This window comes from Myotis lucifugus, unplaced genomic scaffold (genome assembly GCF_000147115.1).
Source record: "Myotis lucifugus unplaced genomic scaffold, Myoluc2.0 scaffold_4, whole genome shotgun sequence".
NCBI classification, from domain to species: domain Eukaryota; kingdom Metazoa; phylum Chordata; class Mammalia; order Chiroptera; family Vespertilionidae; genus Myotis; species Myotis lucifugus.
Genome location: NW_005871052.1, coordinates 8,194,606 through 8,209,998, shown reverse-complemented (window position 1 = coordinate 8,209,998; position 15,393 = coordinate 8,194,606). Strand labels below are relative to the sequence as shown.

The 15,393-nt window shown below is 38.9% G+C and overlaps 1 protein-coding gene across 1 annotated transcript in view; it reads left to right on the top strand.

Annotated features, from left to right (window-relative positions):
- LOC102422327 (vascular endothelial growth factor receptor kdr-like) overlaps window positions 1-15,393 on the top strand; it is a 353,529-nt gene that overhangs the window by 138,899 nt on the left and 199,237 nt on the right. Inside the window, exons 5-8 of the mRNA XM_014465282.2 lie at window positions 4,865-4,992; window positions 12,348-12,507; window positions 13,282-13,418; window positions 13,779-13,956. Coding sequence (XP_014320768.1) covers window positions 4,865-4,992; window positions 12,348-12,507; window positions 13,282-13,418; window positions 13,779-13,956 — 603 coding nt within the window. The remainder of the gene's footprint in view (window positions 1-4,864; window positions 4,993-12,347; window positions 12,508-13,281; window positions 13,419-13,778; window positions 13,957-15,393) is intronic.

Sequence of the window (15,393 nt, the reverse complement as noted above, 5' to 3'; positions counted from 1 at the left end):
GGTGATTAGTGACTTTGAGCATTTTTTCATATGTTTCTTGGTTTTCTGTATGTACACTTTGGAGAAGTGTCTATTTAGGTTCTTTGCCTATTTTTTAATTGGATTGTTTGTCTTCCATTTGTTAAGTTATATGACTTCTCTATATTTATTGGAGATTAACCCCTTATTGGATGTATCTTGGAAAATATTTTCTCCTATGTAGTGGGCTCTCTTGCTATTTTGATGGTTTCTTTTGCAGTGCAGCAGCTTTTTTATTTTAATTTAGTCTCATTTGTTTGTTCTCTTCTTAGTTTCCATTGTCCTAGGAGATGTATTGGTAAACCATTCAGGTTCAATTCCGGTTGGGGGCACATGCCCGGGTTGTGGGCTTGATCCCCAGTGTGGGGTGTGCAGGAGGTATTTTATCCATTTTGAGTTTATTCTTGTGTATGGTGTAAGTTTTTGGTCTAGTTTCTGAACTCTGTTTCTGATAAATTGCTTGTCTCCCTTTCACTTAGCTCTTTTTTTTTTTTCCTCTGGAGATTCCTCCTCTTCTTTCATTAGGAGCTGTTTCTTTGTTTCCCCATTTTTAAAAAAATCTTTATTGTTCAGATTATTACAGATGTTCCTCTTTTTTCCCCCATAGCTCCCTTCTACCTGGTTCCCACACCACTCCAGGCCTTCCCCCCACCCCACTGACTTCGTCCATAGGTGTAAGCTCTTTGTCCAATCTCTTCCCACACCCCCACAACCCCTTGCCCCTGAGAATTGTCAGTCTGCTCACCCTTTCCATGCCCCTGATTCTGTTACATTCACCAGTCTGTTCTGTTCATCAGGTTTTTTATTCATTTGATTTTTAGATTCACTTGTTGATAGATATGTATTTGTTTTCACTTTGTTGTTCATAATTTTTATCTTTACCTTTTTCTTCTTCTTCCTCTTCTTAAAGAATACCCTTCAGCATTTCATATAATACTGGTTTGGCAGTGATGAGCTCCTGTAGCTTTTTCTTATCTGTGAAGCTCTTTATCTGACCTTCAATTCTAAATGATAGCTTTGCTGAGTAGAGTAATCTTGGTTGTAGGTTCTTGCTATTCATCACTTTGTATATTTCTTTCCACTCCCTTCTGGCCTGCATAGTTTCTGTTGATAAATCAGCTGACAGTTGTGTGGGTACTCCCTTGTAGGTAACTAACTGTTTTTCTCTTGCTGCTTTTCAGATTCTCTCTTTGTTTTTTGCCCTTGGCATTTTAATTATGATGTGTCTTGGTGTGGTCCTCTTTGGATTCCTCTTGTTTGGGGTTCTCTGCACTTCCTGGACTTGTACATATATTTCTTTCACCAGGTAGGGGAAGTTTTCTGTCATTATTTCTTCAACTAGGTTTTCAATATCTTGCTTTCTCTCTTCTTCTGGTACTGCCATAATTCGGATGTTGTCCCAAAGGCTCTTTCACTATCTTCATATTTTTGGATTCTTTTTTCTCTTTGCTTTTCCGGTAGGGTGTTTTTTGTTTCTTCGTATTTTAAATCTTTGACTTGATTCTTGGGATCCTCTAGTCTGCTGTTGGATCTCTGTATATTATTATTTATTTCAGTCAGTGTATGCTTAATTTCTAATTGGTCTTTTTTAATGTCCTTGAGGGTCTCACTAAATATCTCGGAGGTTTTTAGAAGATTCTTGAGTAACCTTATAACCATGGTTTTGAACTCTATATCCAGTATTTTGCTTTCCTCCATTTCTTTTATTCGTGACTTGTTTCTTTGTCTCCACATTTTGGCTGCTTCCCTGTGTTTATTTCTATGTACTGGGTAGCTGCTAAGTCTTCTTGAGTTGATAGAGTGACCTTGTGTGGTAGGTGTCCTATAGGGCCCAGTGACTCAGCCTCCCCAGTCACCTGAGGTGGACACTCTTGGTGCACCCCTTTGTGGCCTGTTTGCACAGTCTTGTTGTAGTTAACCCTTGATTGCTGTTGGTATCACTGGTAGGAATTGACCTTCAGGCCAATTGGCTGTGATGACCAGCTGTGTCTACACTGGAAGGTCTGTTGCACAGGAGACACACTTATGGGGCAGGACTTGCTTCAGTGGGGCTTTGGTGTTCACTGAGTCTGCCCCTTGAGTGTGTCTCTTATGAATGTGAAGAGTTGCAATCCAGTATGGTCTCACTCTGATCACTGGGTACACTGGCTCTTGGATCTCCAAGGAGATGCAAGGTCAGCCACTGTCTATGGCTGCCCAGCAGGAGCTACAGAGACATCTGAAGATTCCTCCTCTTTGTATGGGGTTTGGAAGTGTCTAGACGAGGCCCAGCTGTGAAGCAAGGCAGGCTGCTGCTGCTGAGCCTTGGGCCTTCTTTTGGAAGCTCTAGGGCTCTCTGACCCAGATGCAATTTGACAGGTTTTAGGCAGAGAAAGGACAGGCCATTCATATGAAAAAGCAGATGCACACAGCTTGGGTGTGGTTGTAAATTGGGTGGGGCAAGGTCTCTGGGAATCACCAGGGTAGAGCAAACAACAATGGCTGCCAGTCAGCCCTGCACCAGAGGTCCCGGGTCTCTGCATCCTGCGCCCCTGTGCAGGAACAATGATCACTGCAAACATCTATGAGAGAAAGCTGCCCTCGCATTACTGTCCTGATGCCAGATAGACCAGTTTCTCCCCATATGTGTCTGGGTCTCCCAGAGTCTCTCCCGGAACTGGAGTTCAGAGCAAGCAGAGCTTGTATCTCCCTCCCGATTAAAAGAGCAGCACATCCAGGTGCCAGCACTTTCCACACCTCTCTACCTCTTACCATTCTCAATGGCTTTCTTCACCTCTCTAGTTGCAGAACTTCCACTCAGCCAGTTTTCCTGCGGTTCTGGGTGGTAGCCGTTCTGCCTTTTAGTTGTAATTTTGATGTGGTTGTGAGAGGCAGCAAGTATAGGTGTTTACCTATGCTGCCATCTTGGTTCTCTCTGTTTCCCCATTTTTTCTGTTTCTTTTTTATTTGTGTCTATGTATTAGAAAAACTTACTAGTATATGACTCACAGTCTTGCTGGGGTGGCCTAAAATAGTGGGTGTCCTGTGGGATTCAGTGGTTTAATCTCCTTGATCTCCTGAGTAGAAGCTCTGGGAAGGTCCCTTGTGTGGATTATGTGGACCCTCATGTTATCATTGAATCTTGATTGCTTGTGTCCTCTTTGTGGGTGGGCTTGGCTCTCAGCCTGGCTAACTATAAGACTTAACTCCAACCAAGTCATGTCAACTGTTGTACTGGTGCTAACAGAACAAAACATGACAAAATAAGACCAAGCTGAAAAAACCCACTACCACCACCACCAACAAAAACAAGAACTGAGAAAAAGAATAAGAAAAGTTTTTTAAAAAGAGGCTAAATGTGTAATTAAAAAAAGGAAAAAAATTAGATAAGAGAAAAAGAAAAGGAAACAGAATATGAAAGGAAATAAGAGAAAATAAAAAAGAAAAAGAAAAGAAACAATAATTTTAAAATGTAATAATAAAATAAGATAGAATAGAAAAATAAAAATGAAAAAAATGAATAAAAAAGAAAAAAACAAATAAGAAAAGAGAGAAATAAGAGATATGAAAGAAAAAAGAGAAGAATAAAAAGTGAAATAGAAAAAAAACTAAAAATATTTTTAAAAAATGGAGTTCACCTCAGCAAATTTTAGTGCCTATTGTGATCACTGTTTGAATATGCTGCTTGTGGAGTTCACTGGATAATACTCTGACGTTGTCTGAAGCTGGCTATGTGGTGTGCTGGTCCTGGGCCACCCAGGGTGGGTCTCTGATACAAACCAATATCAGTTGCTGTCCCTGCCTGGCCCTCAGTAGCCTGACTAATGCTTGCCAGGGTAGAGTCCCAAGTAGTCTGGTGGGCAGGGCCTTTGGAACCCAGAAGCTGGGTCTGCCTCAAGTCTGTACCTTGAATGTTGCAGCTCTCAGCTTCCCTTCCTTGCCCTATAAAATTGTGTTCAGGCAGGGTTTCCCAGACCCTCTCCATATCTCCTCCTATCTTTCCTCTGTGGTCGCTGTTCTCAATAGTTCAGATCACAACACTTCAACTGGTCTCTCAAGCCAATTGCTCTGCAGTTTAGCTCCAGTCCATGGTTGAGAGCAAAAGGATGGAGCTTCCAGCTATTCTTCAGCCATCTTGGAATCCAATATAAGCAGTCTCTATTTTCAGATTGACATTCTGTGTGTTTACCATATGAGAAGTGCCTACACTGCAAGTGCCCACATAAATTTATTGATTGTGTCTTGTGTCTACACAGGAGTGTAGAAAAACAAAGTAGATGTAACTTGAGATTGCTTGTAGTCATTCAAATGCATTTTCATTTATAAAAGGAGAGCAGTGATCTGATTTTTGCATGTATAGGAGATATAGCATTCAAATAAACAATTATCCTGGATATAGAAATGTAATATGCTTAATCCATTAATCACTATGGATATTAGCTTAAATTGTTTTGACAATCATTATATGCAGGGAATCCATAGGGTTTTAAACAGTTTACATGGAAAAGAAATAAGGATTTTAGATGACAGAAAATTTGATAAGTATCAGAGACATGATCATGTGGATGAGAATTTTGACTTATATCATGTGACCCAATAGGTAAAATTAATGGAATGAATTTCTCTTACAGACTTTTATGAACAGACTTCTGTGCTTTCCTGGTTCTTATGAAAAAATTTTTTCCTAGGTGATACCTGGCTCCAAGTCCTCACTGTACCCCTTTGTTGAGTTCTTTTCCTTCTCTGAACCAAATTTCCTGTATAAAATTATAGAACTAAATATAACGATCTTCAAGTGTCATATAAAAACTATGGACCCTTATCCTGATGACAATAGCAATCCTGGTCTGATTTGTCATTCCTTCAGATGACAACCAGGTCTTTGTGCAGACCTACTATAATGCGCCACTGGTGATCACCGTGTTTCCTGGAACCCAAGAGGTGGTTGTGCCATGCCGAGTTACCTCTCCTGATGTCAATGTCAAGCTTCAGTTGGTAAGTTTCATTATTGGGGTCTCAGATAGAGAACTTGCTGTTATCTAGATTATGAAATGTAAAAAGAGTAGGGGACAGTATTTCAGTCTCATTCTTGCTCCATCTGTGTTGTGTCTGCCTCTTTGGAGCAGCATATAGAAGCAGACATAGTACCATTTTACCTTGGACCAGTGTCACCACAAGTTTATAAAAACTAGGAGGGCAGGGAGACAATGGATGCTTAGATGTCCTGTAAGACCTCATGTAGATTGTATGTAAATGTTGTCCATGTGTAGAGCTCTGAGGCCAGAGTGGTTATTTTTCTTAACTAGAGAGAAAATGGTGGATAGTTTTCAGGGGAATACTCAAGAAGAATAGAGAAAGGGGAAACAAACCCATCTTGATTAGTTAAATCAATCTTGGTGATGAATGGAGTAACATATGTCCTTTGTAGATAACTTTCACATCTACCAAAGCTCTCACAATACATAGTTGCATAACATTACTACAAATTTTAAAATAGTTCATGTATATCACCTCCTTTGAAGTGCATACATAACTCTCTGTAAAGTGGATAGAGCTGGTTTATTATTTCCATTGTATATATAAGAGATCTTAGGCTTAGAGAAAAGGAAGAACTTGCTTATGATGTATATTTCACTAAGTGTCATAGTCAAAAGTAAAAATTGGGTGTTCAGATTCCCTGTCAAGTGTTTCAGTTATTATCCTCTGACCTCCATCGGGATGGAAGATTATCTCTGCTCCTCTCCTGGATGCACTGTTCCTCTGCACCCAAGCCGTTTTTCCTTTTCTTGTTAGGAAAAAGGTGTCTGAGGAAAAAGTCCTCAGAGCCATGTGGTCATTCTCCCTTCACTAAGCCACCAGCTCCCACTCTTTCCTGACATTCTATCAAAAGCAGGCAAAGATCATTTCACTTTCTTTCTTTAGAGGAAATGTTAGCATTTTTCCAATGCCTTCTGTCAGTACCGCTGTGAAAGCTGAGATATGGGTCAGCCAGGAAATTATGTCTGGTAAAACAAGTGATGTGGCATAAGAAAGTGCAAAAGCCCACAGGCAGAATAATTTAACCTCTAACAATGTACAGAAGACTTTAGACTCCATTAGCCACTCCCTGAACACCACACTATCCTGATTGAAAAACCCTCCTCTTTCCAGGCTTACCTGACCCTAAGGTTGTTAGAAAGTTCATTATACACTCAGAGGAGCAGTCCTCAGAGCCATGTGGTCATTCTCCCTTCACTAAGCCACCAGCTCCCACTCTTTCCTGACATTCTATCAGCTATTTCTAAAGGGAAAAGGAAGATGGCTCCTTGTCTTTGGGACTTGGTCCAGAAAGAAGCAGTGGTGTGTGGGGATGGGTGGAGCAAGGAGGATGCAGTCTGCTGTATAATTTATATGCTTGGCTGTCCACCTCATCCTTTCTCTACCTAGTGGCAGGGAGGGTGTTCTGGCACACCCACCAGGCTTCTTTGTCCTCTTCCTCTGGTAGAGCTTAAAATCACCGTGTCTCTTTCCTCTGCTAAAATGAAGCACTAGGTAGAGAAGGGACTGAGCTGTATGATTCAAACATCCTTTTCTAAAATTAAACCCCGCTAGGCAGCCAGTTTACCTCCAGAGGATGTGTCAGGGTATGAGAGTCAAGACAAACCTGGGATTTGCTTTTTCCTAAGGCCTTAGCTACTTTCATTAGAGTAGGCAATTTCATAGTATCCAAAAATCTAACCCTTCCACTAAAAGGGGTTTCAAAGACACCAACCCATAACATTCCACTTCCTTTTCTAATCACCAACATTTTCCACAGTTCAGGTTAGCTTCTTCATTATCTCATTATATTCTGAAAAAAAATCAACTTACTGCTGCTCTTAAAAGAGCTGTTAGCTAAAGACCTATGTCAATCCTTAGACACCACTTTCATCCTGAAGCTTGACAACTATAATCTGAGAGGTGAATTAAAGAGGTGCCCCTGAAGAGGATATAAGAGGGTTTTTATCACACTGTAAATAGATCTTGAGCTAGTCTCTAGAATCAGGCCAGTTTCCTGAAGCCCACAGAAAGAGAGAAGTTCTGGACTAAGAATGAGGAAACCTAGAGCTCAGGTTGGATAATGATCCTTAACCAGTTAGGAGACTGAATATGGATTATGCCTTGTAAAATACAATAAGTTATATAGGTGAAAGTACTGTATAATCATGATCATTAGGACTGGAAGTAAACTTCTTGTCTGTGTATTTTCTACTTCCTGCTTTGTCCTCACAAGACCCACATATGTGTTTGCATTCCCTTTCTTGTACTTAAGTCTCATCACTGGATTTCAGTGACACTCAACAGGTGGAGGAGAGAGAAGAGTGCTCCTTTTCCTAAAGTGTAGCTTCATCAGAAGTGAACTTTAGTTAGAAGCAAGCCAACAGTATATTTAAGGGAGTTTACCCAATGGTAACAGTAACCAAATCCAACTTCATGAAGAAGGAAAATAGAACTCATTCTGAGGTCAAATTTAATATAATTTGCTTCAGTTCAACGCATTTACCAAGTTCACTCTGTGCAAAGCACTGCCCAGATATATTCATAGCAAATTACCATAAAAATTACCACAAAGTGAGTGGCCTATAGTAATATATTCCCTCATAGGTCTGAAAGCCAGAAGTCTGAAATCAAAGTGTTTGCAGGCACATATTTCTACTGAAGGCTCTATAAGAGAATCCTTCCTTGTCTCTTCCAATATCTGGTGGCTCCACCCATTCCTTGGCTTGATGCTGGGTAACACTGGTCTCTGCCTCTGTCCTTACATGGCCTTCTCCCTTCTGTCTCTATGTATGTCTTCTCTTGTCCTGTCTTTTATAAGGACACATATCATTGGATTTAGGGCCTAGATCAGTGATGGCGAACCTATGACACGCGTGTCAGAGGTGACACGCAAACTCATTTTTTTGGTTGATTTTTCTGTTAAATGGCATTTAAATATATAAAATAAATATCAAAAATATAAATCTTTGTTTTACTATGGTTTCAAATATCAAAAAATTTCTATATGTGACACGGCACCAGAGTTAAGTTAGGGTTTTTCAAAATGCTGACACGCCGAGCTCAAAAGGTTCGCCATCACTGGCCTAGACTAATCCAGGATGATCTCATCTCAACATCCTAAAGTTAATTATATCTGCAAAGATTCCTTTTATAAATAACATCTCATTCAAAAGTAGATATATCTTTTGGAGGGGTTACTATTGAACGCATTGGGCCGTTACCAGTGCCAGGTACTCTGCTGAGAGCTTTATTTGCATTATCTCATTTAATACACACAATTGATGTTCTCAGGGTTCAATTCCTGACTTACAAGTAGTGTGGTATCCCTGTGTGTGTAAGTGTGTGAGTGTTATTAATAATTTGTTTGTTTGTCTAATTGCTCTATTAGATATCTGTATGTACCAGACCCAGTGGGAATATTAGAGGAGAAACAGATTACTTTCCTGAGTCAGTCTTTTCTGAGGATTTAAACTGGTGACACGCTGGGTCCTGATAAATAACTAGAAGCACTTTAAGTGGATAATTGGGCAAAGAACACAAGTAGAGTATCCAGGAGTATTGGTTGAAACATGGAGTATCCAGGATTATTGGTTGAAACCAACAGAAATCCAACCAAACCTACCAAACTAGAACTAGTAGGTAAAATGGAAATCGTATTTTAAAAATAAGAGTATGGCTAAACCTCAGGGACATGTGTTCAGTAACAGCTCCTCTATTGAATACCACAGACTTGCTTCTTTCACAAGGGGGATGTGGTTATCTACAGTATATTAAGCATTTATTGCCAGAGAACAACTGTGAGGCATTTCTTATGTGACCCCAAATTACAAAATAATCACAGGGAAGGGTTTTGATTGCCCTACCTAAAATCTGATGCCCATTTCTAGACCGATTACTGTGGCCAAAGGGGAAGGATTTATATGAAAATGGCAGCTCTCACACAAACTACATAGTTAAAGGACATGCTTGTTTAGTGTGAGAGGGATGTCAGGGATGGTTTGTAGGAAGGGGTAGAGACAAAAATAAGGAAGGGTTCTTATTTTGAGCAATTGTGTCTAATATGGATAATGAAGTGTCTAATATAGATAAGGAAAATCTAATTTAGAATGGAAGGGAAGAGGAAGGGCATAACAGAGATTTTGGAGGTGAAATCTTATAGCAGGTTGGTTTTTTTAAACTATTGACATGTGGTGTCAGATACTTCTTTGTTGTAGGGTTGGGGCTATCTTGTGCATTATAGGATGCTTAACAGCATCCCTGGCCTCTACCTACTAGATGCCAGTAGCACCCTCCCCCCGCAAGTTTTGTCAACCAAAAATGTTTCCAAACATTACCAAATATCCCCTGGGGAGCCAAACCCTTCCCTAAGTCTTCATTGAGAGCCATTAATCTATAGGGTTAATTAAATGAACGAGTTGCTTTCTTAGGACTGAGGCTTTAGTCATTCAAATGGAAAAAGTATTAAGACACAGAGTATTTCAACTCTGCAATCAGATAGTTCAATATTTTAGTATCTTACCATTACTTTGAATTTCTGCAACACTGAATTTCTGCATAAGCATGCAAAAACTCAAGGTGTTTTGACTCTCCTTGATTATTGTAATTTATCCCATATGTTACTTGTGTTTTCTTTATTTTATTCTATTGTTTTTTAATTGTCAGATTCCCTGGGGACATCTGGTAGTTAGGTACATTTAGGTTATGGTGAAATTACTAGTGGTTAAAGGGCTTCTCAAAGAGTCCCAACAAATATTCTGGTGAAAACTGATATTTGAAAAATTATTTTAAATGTTTTAATTCAATAGTTAATACTTAAGAAGTAAAACAAAACAAAACATGAAACTAAAAAGAAATTTGACAAACTTTCAACCCTAGGTTTTGTGTTATTAGACAATATGTGATGACCTTGTCCTGATATTAAAAACTTGGAGATGATTATGCTAAGTGAAATAAGCCAGTCAGAGAAAGATAAATACCATATGATCTCACTTATATGTGGAATCTAATGAAAAAAATAAACTTATGAGCAAAATAGAAACAGAGGCATGGATACATGGAAGAGACTGACAGCTGTCAGGTGGCAGTGTTTGGGGGAACTGGATGAAAGAAGGTGAAGAGATTAGCCAAAGAACATATGTGTATAACCCATGGACACAGACAACAGTGTGATGATGGCCATAGGGAAGGGGAACAGAGGCTGGATGGAGTTGGGCAAGGGGAGGAGAAAATGGGGACATCTGTAATAGTGTCAACAACAATAAAATTAAAAGTTAAAAAGAGAAACAAATAGTCCTAGCCAGTTTGGCTCAGTAGATAGAACGTCGGCCTGAGGACTGAAAGGTCCCAGGTTCAATTCTGGTCAAGGACACATGCCTGAGTTGTGGACTCGGTCCCCAGTTGGGGGCATGCGGGAGGCAACCGATCAATGATTCTCTCTTATCATGAATGTTTCTATCTCTCTCTCTCCCTCTCCCTTCCTCTCTGAAATCAATAAAAATATTTTTTTAAAAAAGAAAAAATAATAAGTCTCTGAGTAGTTCTTGTTGGATAAGAATAAGATAACTGAACTGTGGGTCAAAAAGAGATAGAACCTCAGTGTTATAAGAGACCTTACAGTCTAATTTTCCACAAAAATTATTTTATAGCACCCTGGACAAATAGTCATTCAGCTATTGTTTCAATACTTTCAGTGACAGAGAAGTCACCATCTGATTGAGCCAAAATATGCATCACTGTCATTTCCACTTATTGGTCCCCATTATACCCTCTGTTATACACAAAAGTTCCCAAGTAAGAGTTCTTCAAATACTAGGAAAGAGCCACTCCATCCTCAACCAATCACTAACTCCACCTACCACTTTCCATCCTCAAGTGTTTCTTTTGTCCCACTAAAAATGTCCTGTTCTTAAACGATTCCTTATATCACAAGGCTTCCAGAACCTTCATAGTTTTTATCATCTTCCTCTGACCATGCTTCAATTTGTAAAGATCCTCCTTAAAATATAGGGTCCATTCTCATATACCAGTGGATATAAATTAGTATATTCTGCTGTGATGGACTTTGGCAAAATATATGAAGTGCTTGGAAAATGTCTGTACACTTTGATCCAGTAGTTGTTCATCTAAGGATATTGTCCAGTGAATAAGCAAAGATCGAAACGTAAAGATATTCATTGTCACATTGTTTTAAATAAAACAAAAATTATTACAACATAAATATCTAACAATAAAAGAATGGTTAAATAAATATTAGAATACCAATATTATACGGTCATTAAAATTGTTTATGAAGAGTTTTTAATAATATGAGAACATGCTAATTATATAATGTAAAATAGGAAAAAAACAGGATAAATTGTATATACTTTATAAGTACAGCTATGTAACAATATATACATACATAGAAAAAAGACTGTAAGTAAATATATTTTATTATTCCTAGTGGCTATTTCTGGGTTATAGGTCATCATTATTATTTTTTATTTATTTTCTCCAGTATTTAAAAAAAATGTTCACAATTGGTATGTATTACTTTTATATCAATCAAAAGAAGATTTAGTAATCCAGATCTGTTTAGAAACACACTAGCTGAGAGTAAGCACTCAGTTTGTGCTGTTTGCAGCTGGATCCTTATTGCCTAGCACAGAATAGATACTACTAAATATTAAATGTTTGATTAAATGAATGAAAGTACAAGCTACAAATGGACTTCATGTGGGCCATTAAGTTCCTTAAAGTCTTTTTTCATATGTCCTTCCTTACTTGAGGTAGGAAGAGCCACCTACAGTAACAGAATGTAAGTAAATATCAGGGGCCCTCATGAGAAAATATGGAACCTGACAGCTGCGATTCTCTCACATATCTTAAAAAGAAGGCCCAATGAATCTTAGCATAGCCTTTTTGGCTCTAAATATATCCAGTAGAAGAGATATAAGCCTTAATATTCAATCCAATATTAAGCAATCAGTTTAGCAAGGTGTCCCCTATGAACTTCATCTTTAAAATGAGAGTAACATTAATACCTATCTCATAGAGTTGTTATAAAGATTAAATGAGCTAATACAGTGCCTAGCACATAGTGTTTGGTAAGTGTTTATTACTATAATTATTATTTATTGAGTATCTACTCTGAGCCCATCACTGTGCTAATCTCTGAGAAGAAAACAAAGGTTAAGCAGCACAGACTCAGTTCTGAGGAAACTTGGGTGGGTGAGGGGGTGGGCAGGCCACTCCTCTCTGTGGCTTCAGAGCAGATAGTTTGGGTATGATACTGATGACTGGCCAGAACTTTACATGTATGTGTTCCTATGTCCTCCTTTTTTGCCCCATAGTTACACTCTGCCACATTTTCCTATGGAAGCCAAAACTGGAATCCCAGGAAAGGCTTCATTGTGACCCGACCCTCTTACCACTTCTACAGCACCATGCTCCAGTGTGTTGCCGAAGTTAATGGGAAGACACACAAGTCATTCTATCTCCCACAGCGTCTGGGTATGTGATCTTACATTTTTAGGTTAGGAAATGGGATCCTGCTGCTCCTGGTAATCACTTTCTATTTGTATAAACCTTACTTCAGCTATAATCTCTTCCATATTATTTAATAACTAATGATTCTAAGCTTTTATTTTAAGAACTGTATGTATCTCAGTAGAAAAAGCCCAGACTAAGTTCTGTTACTGTTTTCAGTTGCCTGCTCAATAGATCCATAAAATCAATGGTTTATCAGTGTCTAGCAATAGATACTTAGCTTTTATAAGTTTATCCTTGCAAAACTATGAAATGATGGTACATATCGTGGCTAAGCAATGACATCTTGGAACTTTATATCAATGCTGCTCTTGTATAGAAGTGAAAACAGGTTTCTAATCCAGGGAAGACCCTTTGCTCAGAGAATTCAGAAATGTAGCAGAATTAGCCACAGAGGGGCTTAATGGCTTTAGATCAGTAGGAAGAAAAACTTTCTGATGGAGAGTTTATTAAACTGTGTATATGATTTCCTAAGCAGGATTGCAGAATTCTTTTCATTGAAAAACCTCAAGAACTAGAAAGATAAGCTTTGACACCACCACCAAGCCTCTTGATATAATTTATATAAAATCTTATCCAGCAGTTTCTGAATCATGGAATCTTCTGGTTTGGTTTTGAGTCTACATTTCCATATAAGAAAAGGAATGAGAAATTGAGAATTCTAACAAGTACTCCATAATCCAGATTTTTGTCTCCTGCCTTCTTTGTCAGTATTATGCCATCTGATATATTTTCCAGAAACCAAGAGAGAAAATATCTCCATCAGATACAACCACCAGAAACTTCTCATAGGAGATACCCTTTTCCTGCAATGTGTTGCAGAGACCACATTCAATGGACGAATCAAACTGAACTGGGTATTCAATCGGCAAGATGTAAGGACAGTATCCCTGCTCTAACTCTTCACAAATCCATCCACATCCTCTCTCTTTGCCATTTTCACTCATTTCCTACTTTGGGTCAAGAACTAGGCAAAGTGCTAAGAAAATCAACAAAGTTGAATTATAAGCAGCTTCTGCATTTAAGGAAGCCACTCTTGTAAGGGACTTGCATTTCATTTTTCACCACATCATGGTTCATTAGTTACATATGTAATGTAATAGAAGTGCAGGAAAAGTGTCATGTTGCCATAGGGATTTTCTTTGGCTTTCTGTTGAGCTGTGACAAGTTAGGTACCTAGGAGTGCACAATAATCTCAAGTGAAATTATTCTCTTTTTTTTTTCTCACCCCACAGTCCAAGACAACACCCAGGTGTTGTGAAATTAAAAGAAAATTGTACCAAGGATCCCCTGTGTACAAGAGTTATAGTAACTTGACCATTTGGAATGTAACTATGGAAGACAATGGTTTGTACATTTGCAGGGAAGAAAACAATACTGCCCTGCAAGCCAACATCACCATCATAGTGTACAGTACGTAATACTTTAACTCCTGACTCTTCCCTGAAAACTGGCCTGCCTACTCTTTTCCCACTATATATAAGAAATCACTCAGATATATCTTCATTTTTTCCAGTATTATAGTCTCTAAATTTTATAGACCAAATGCTTTGGTGTTTAAATCAGAAAAGCTAGCAAATGTCAGGCAGCCCCTTCTCTGTTCTTTCACTCTGGCATGGGGATTGTATGCTAGAGAGCATTGTGATTTAACTTACATAATTTTACATCCTGTTGGCTAGTTACAGATGTATGTTTTAGGAACTTAAGGTGAAGTAGCTCATTAGTATTTTGGTCCATGTAAAGACTAGGTTCTTGAATCTTCTCTCTTTTTTGCCAATTTTTTTGTGTGATCTTGGATAACTTGTTGCACCTCATTTTTTTTCTCATCTATCATCATCATCATTTTTTGCATCATTATAATATAATGTTTGAGGTTGCTTCTGGCTTGTTTTTCTGATATCAATGTGACCATAGATTTCCTAGTGAAAATAATTAAATGAACTTCAGCTTAACCTACTATGGGGGGGGAGGGGTCTCTCTTCCCGTGGCCAGCGCAGAGAGAGAGAACATGGGGGTTGATGAATTCTTGTGTAGAACATGACGAGGTTTAAGGAAAAATGAATAAAACAAGACTGAGACAGACATAGAGGGAAAGCTGGGCCTGGGTGTGGCATCTGCCCTCTGATAGATGAACAGAGCCCCTCCCACACGGTGGGAAGTTTATTTATACTCAAAGTAACAGGAAGTTACATCACACCTGGCTGGGCCTTGAGTTCCTGGCAACATAATAGGACCCACCCCCCTTAGCACCTGGGCAGGAAAGTCAGACTGAGTGGCGTCCTAGCCTCTTGACTAGGACCGCCCCCAGGGCATGGCTCTGCCTGCGCCCTGAGTTCAGTTGACAATATCTAAAAAACGCCGGAATGTGCTAGCCAGCAGCCCTCCATATCTCCCCCGATTTTTATATTTAAGCAACTAAAGTTAAAAATAAAACTTAATATCAAAAACAAAACTTTGACTAAATAAAACTAATTAAAAAAATATCAATGCAAACACAACAATAAGAGAGAAATCAAACTATAGCTATGTTAACATTTTTAGCTACTAACTGAAAGTTTCTTTTGCTGCTGGTGTATATTTACTCAGAGTCCTTAGACTTAGCTGTGCAAGGTCTTATAGAAGACTGGCAGCTAACCAATGCTAGCATATCCAGGAACATGGTTGAGGCTGTAACTTCCACCTCCGCTGGCTTTAGTCATTAACTTCTTCAGCTGACCCTATGTTGACACCTCAGTCTTTTACGTAGTTTTCGTTTTCCTCTTCTGCATCGCTGTCATCAGGGCAACTTTCAGTCCCTTGAACGATGGGACAAGCAGCTTCTCTGGGTCCATCATAGTGATGCACGTAATG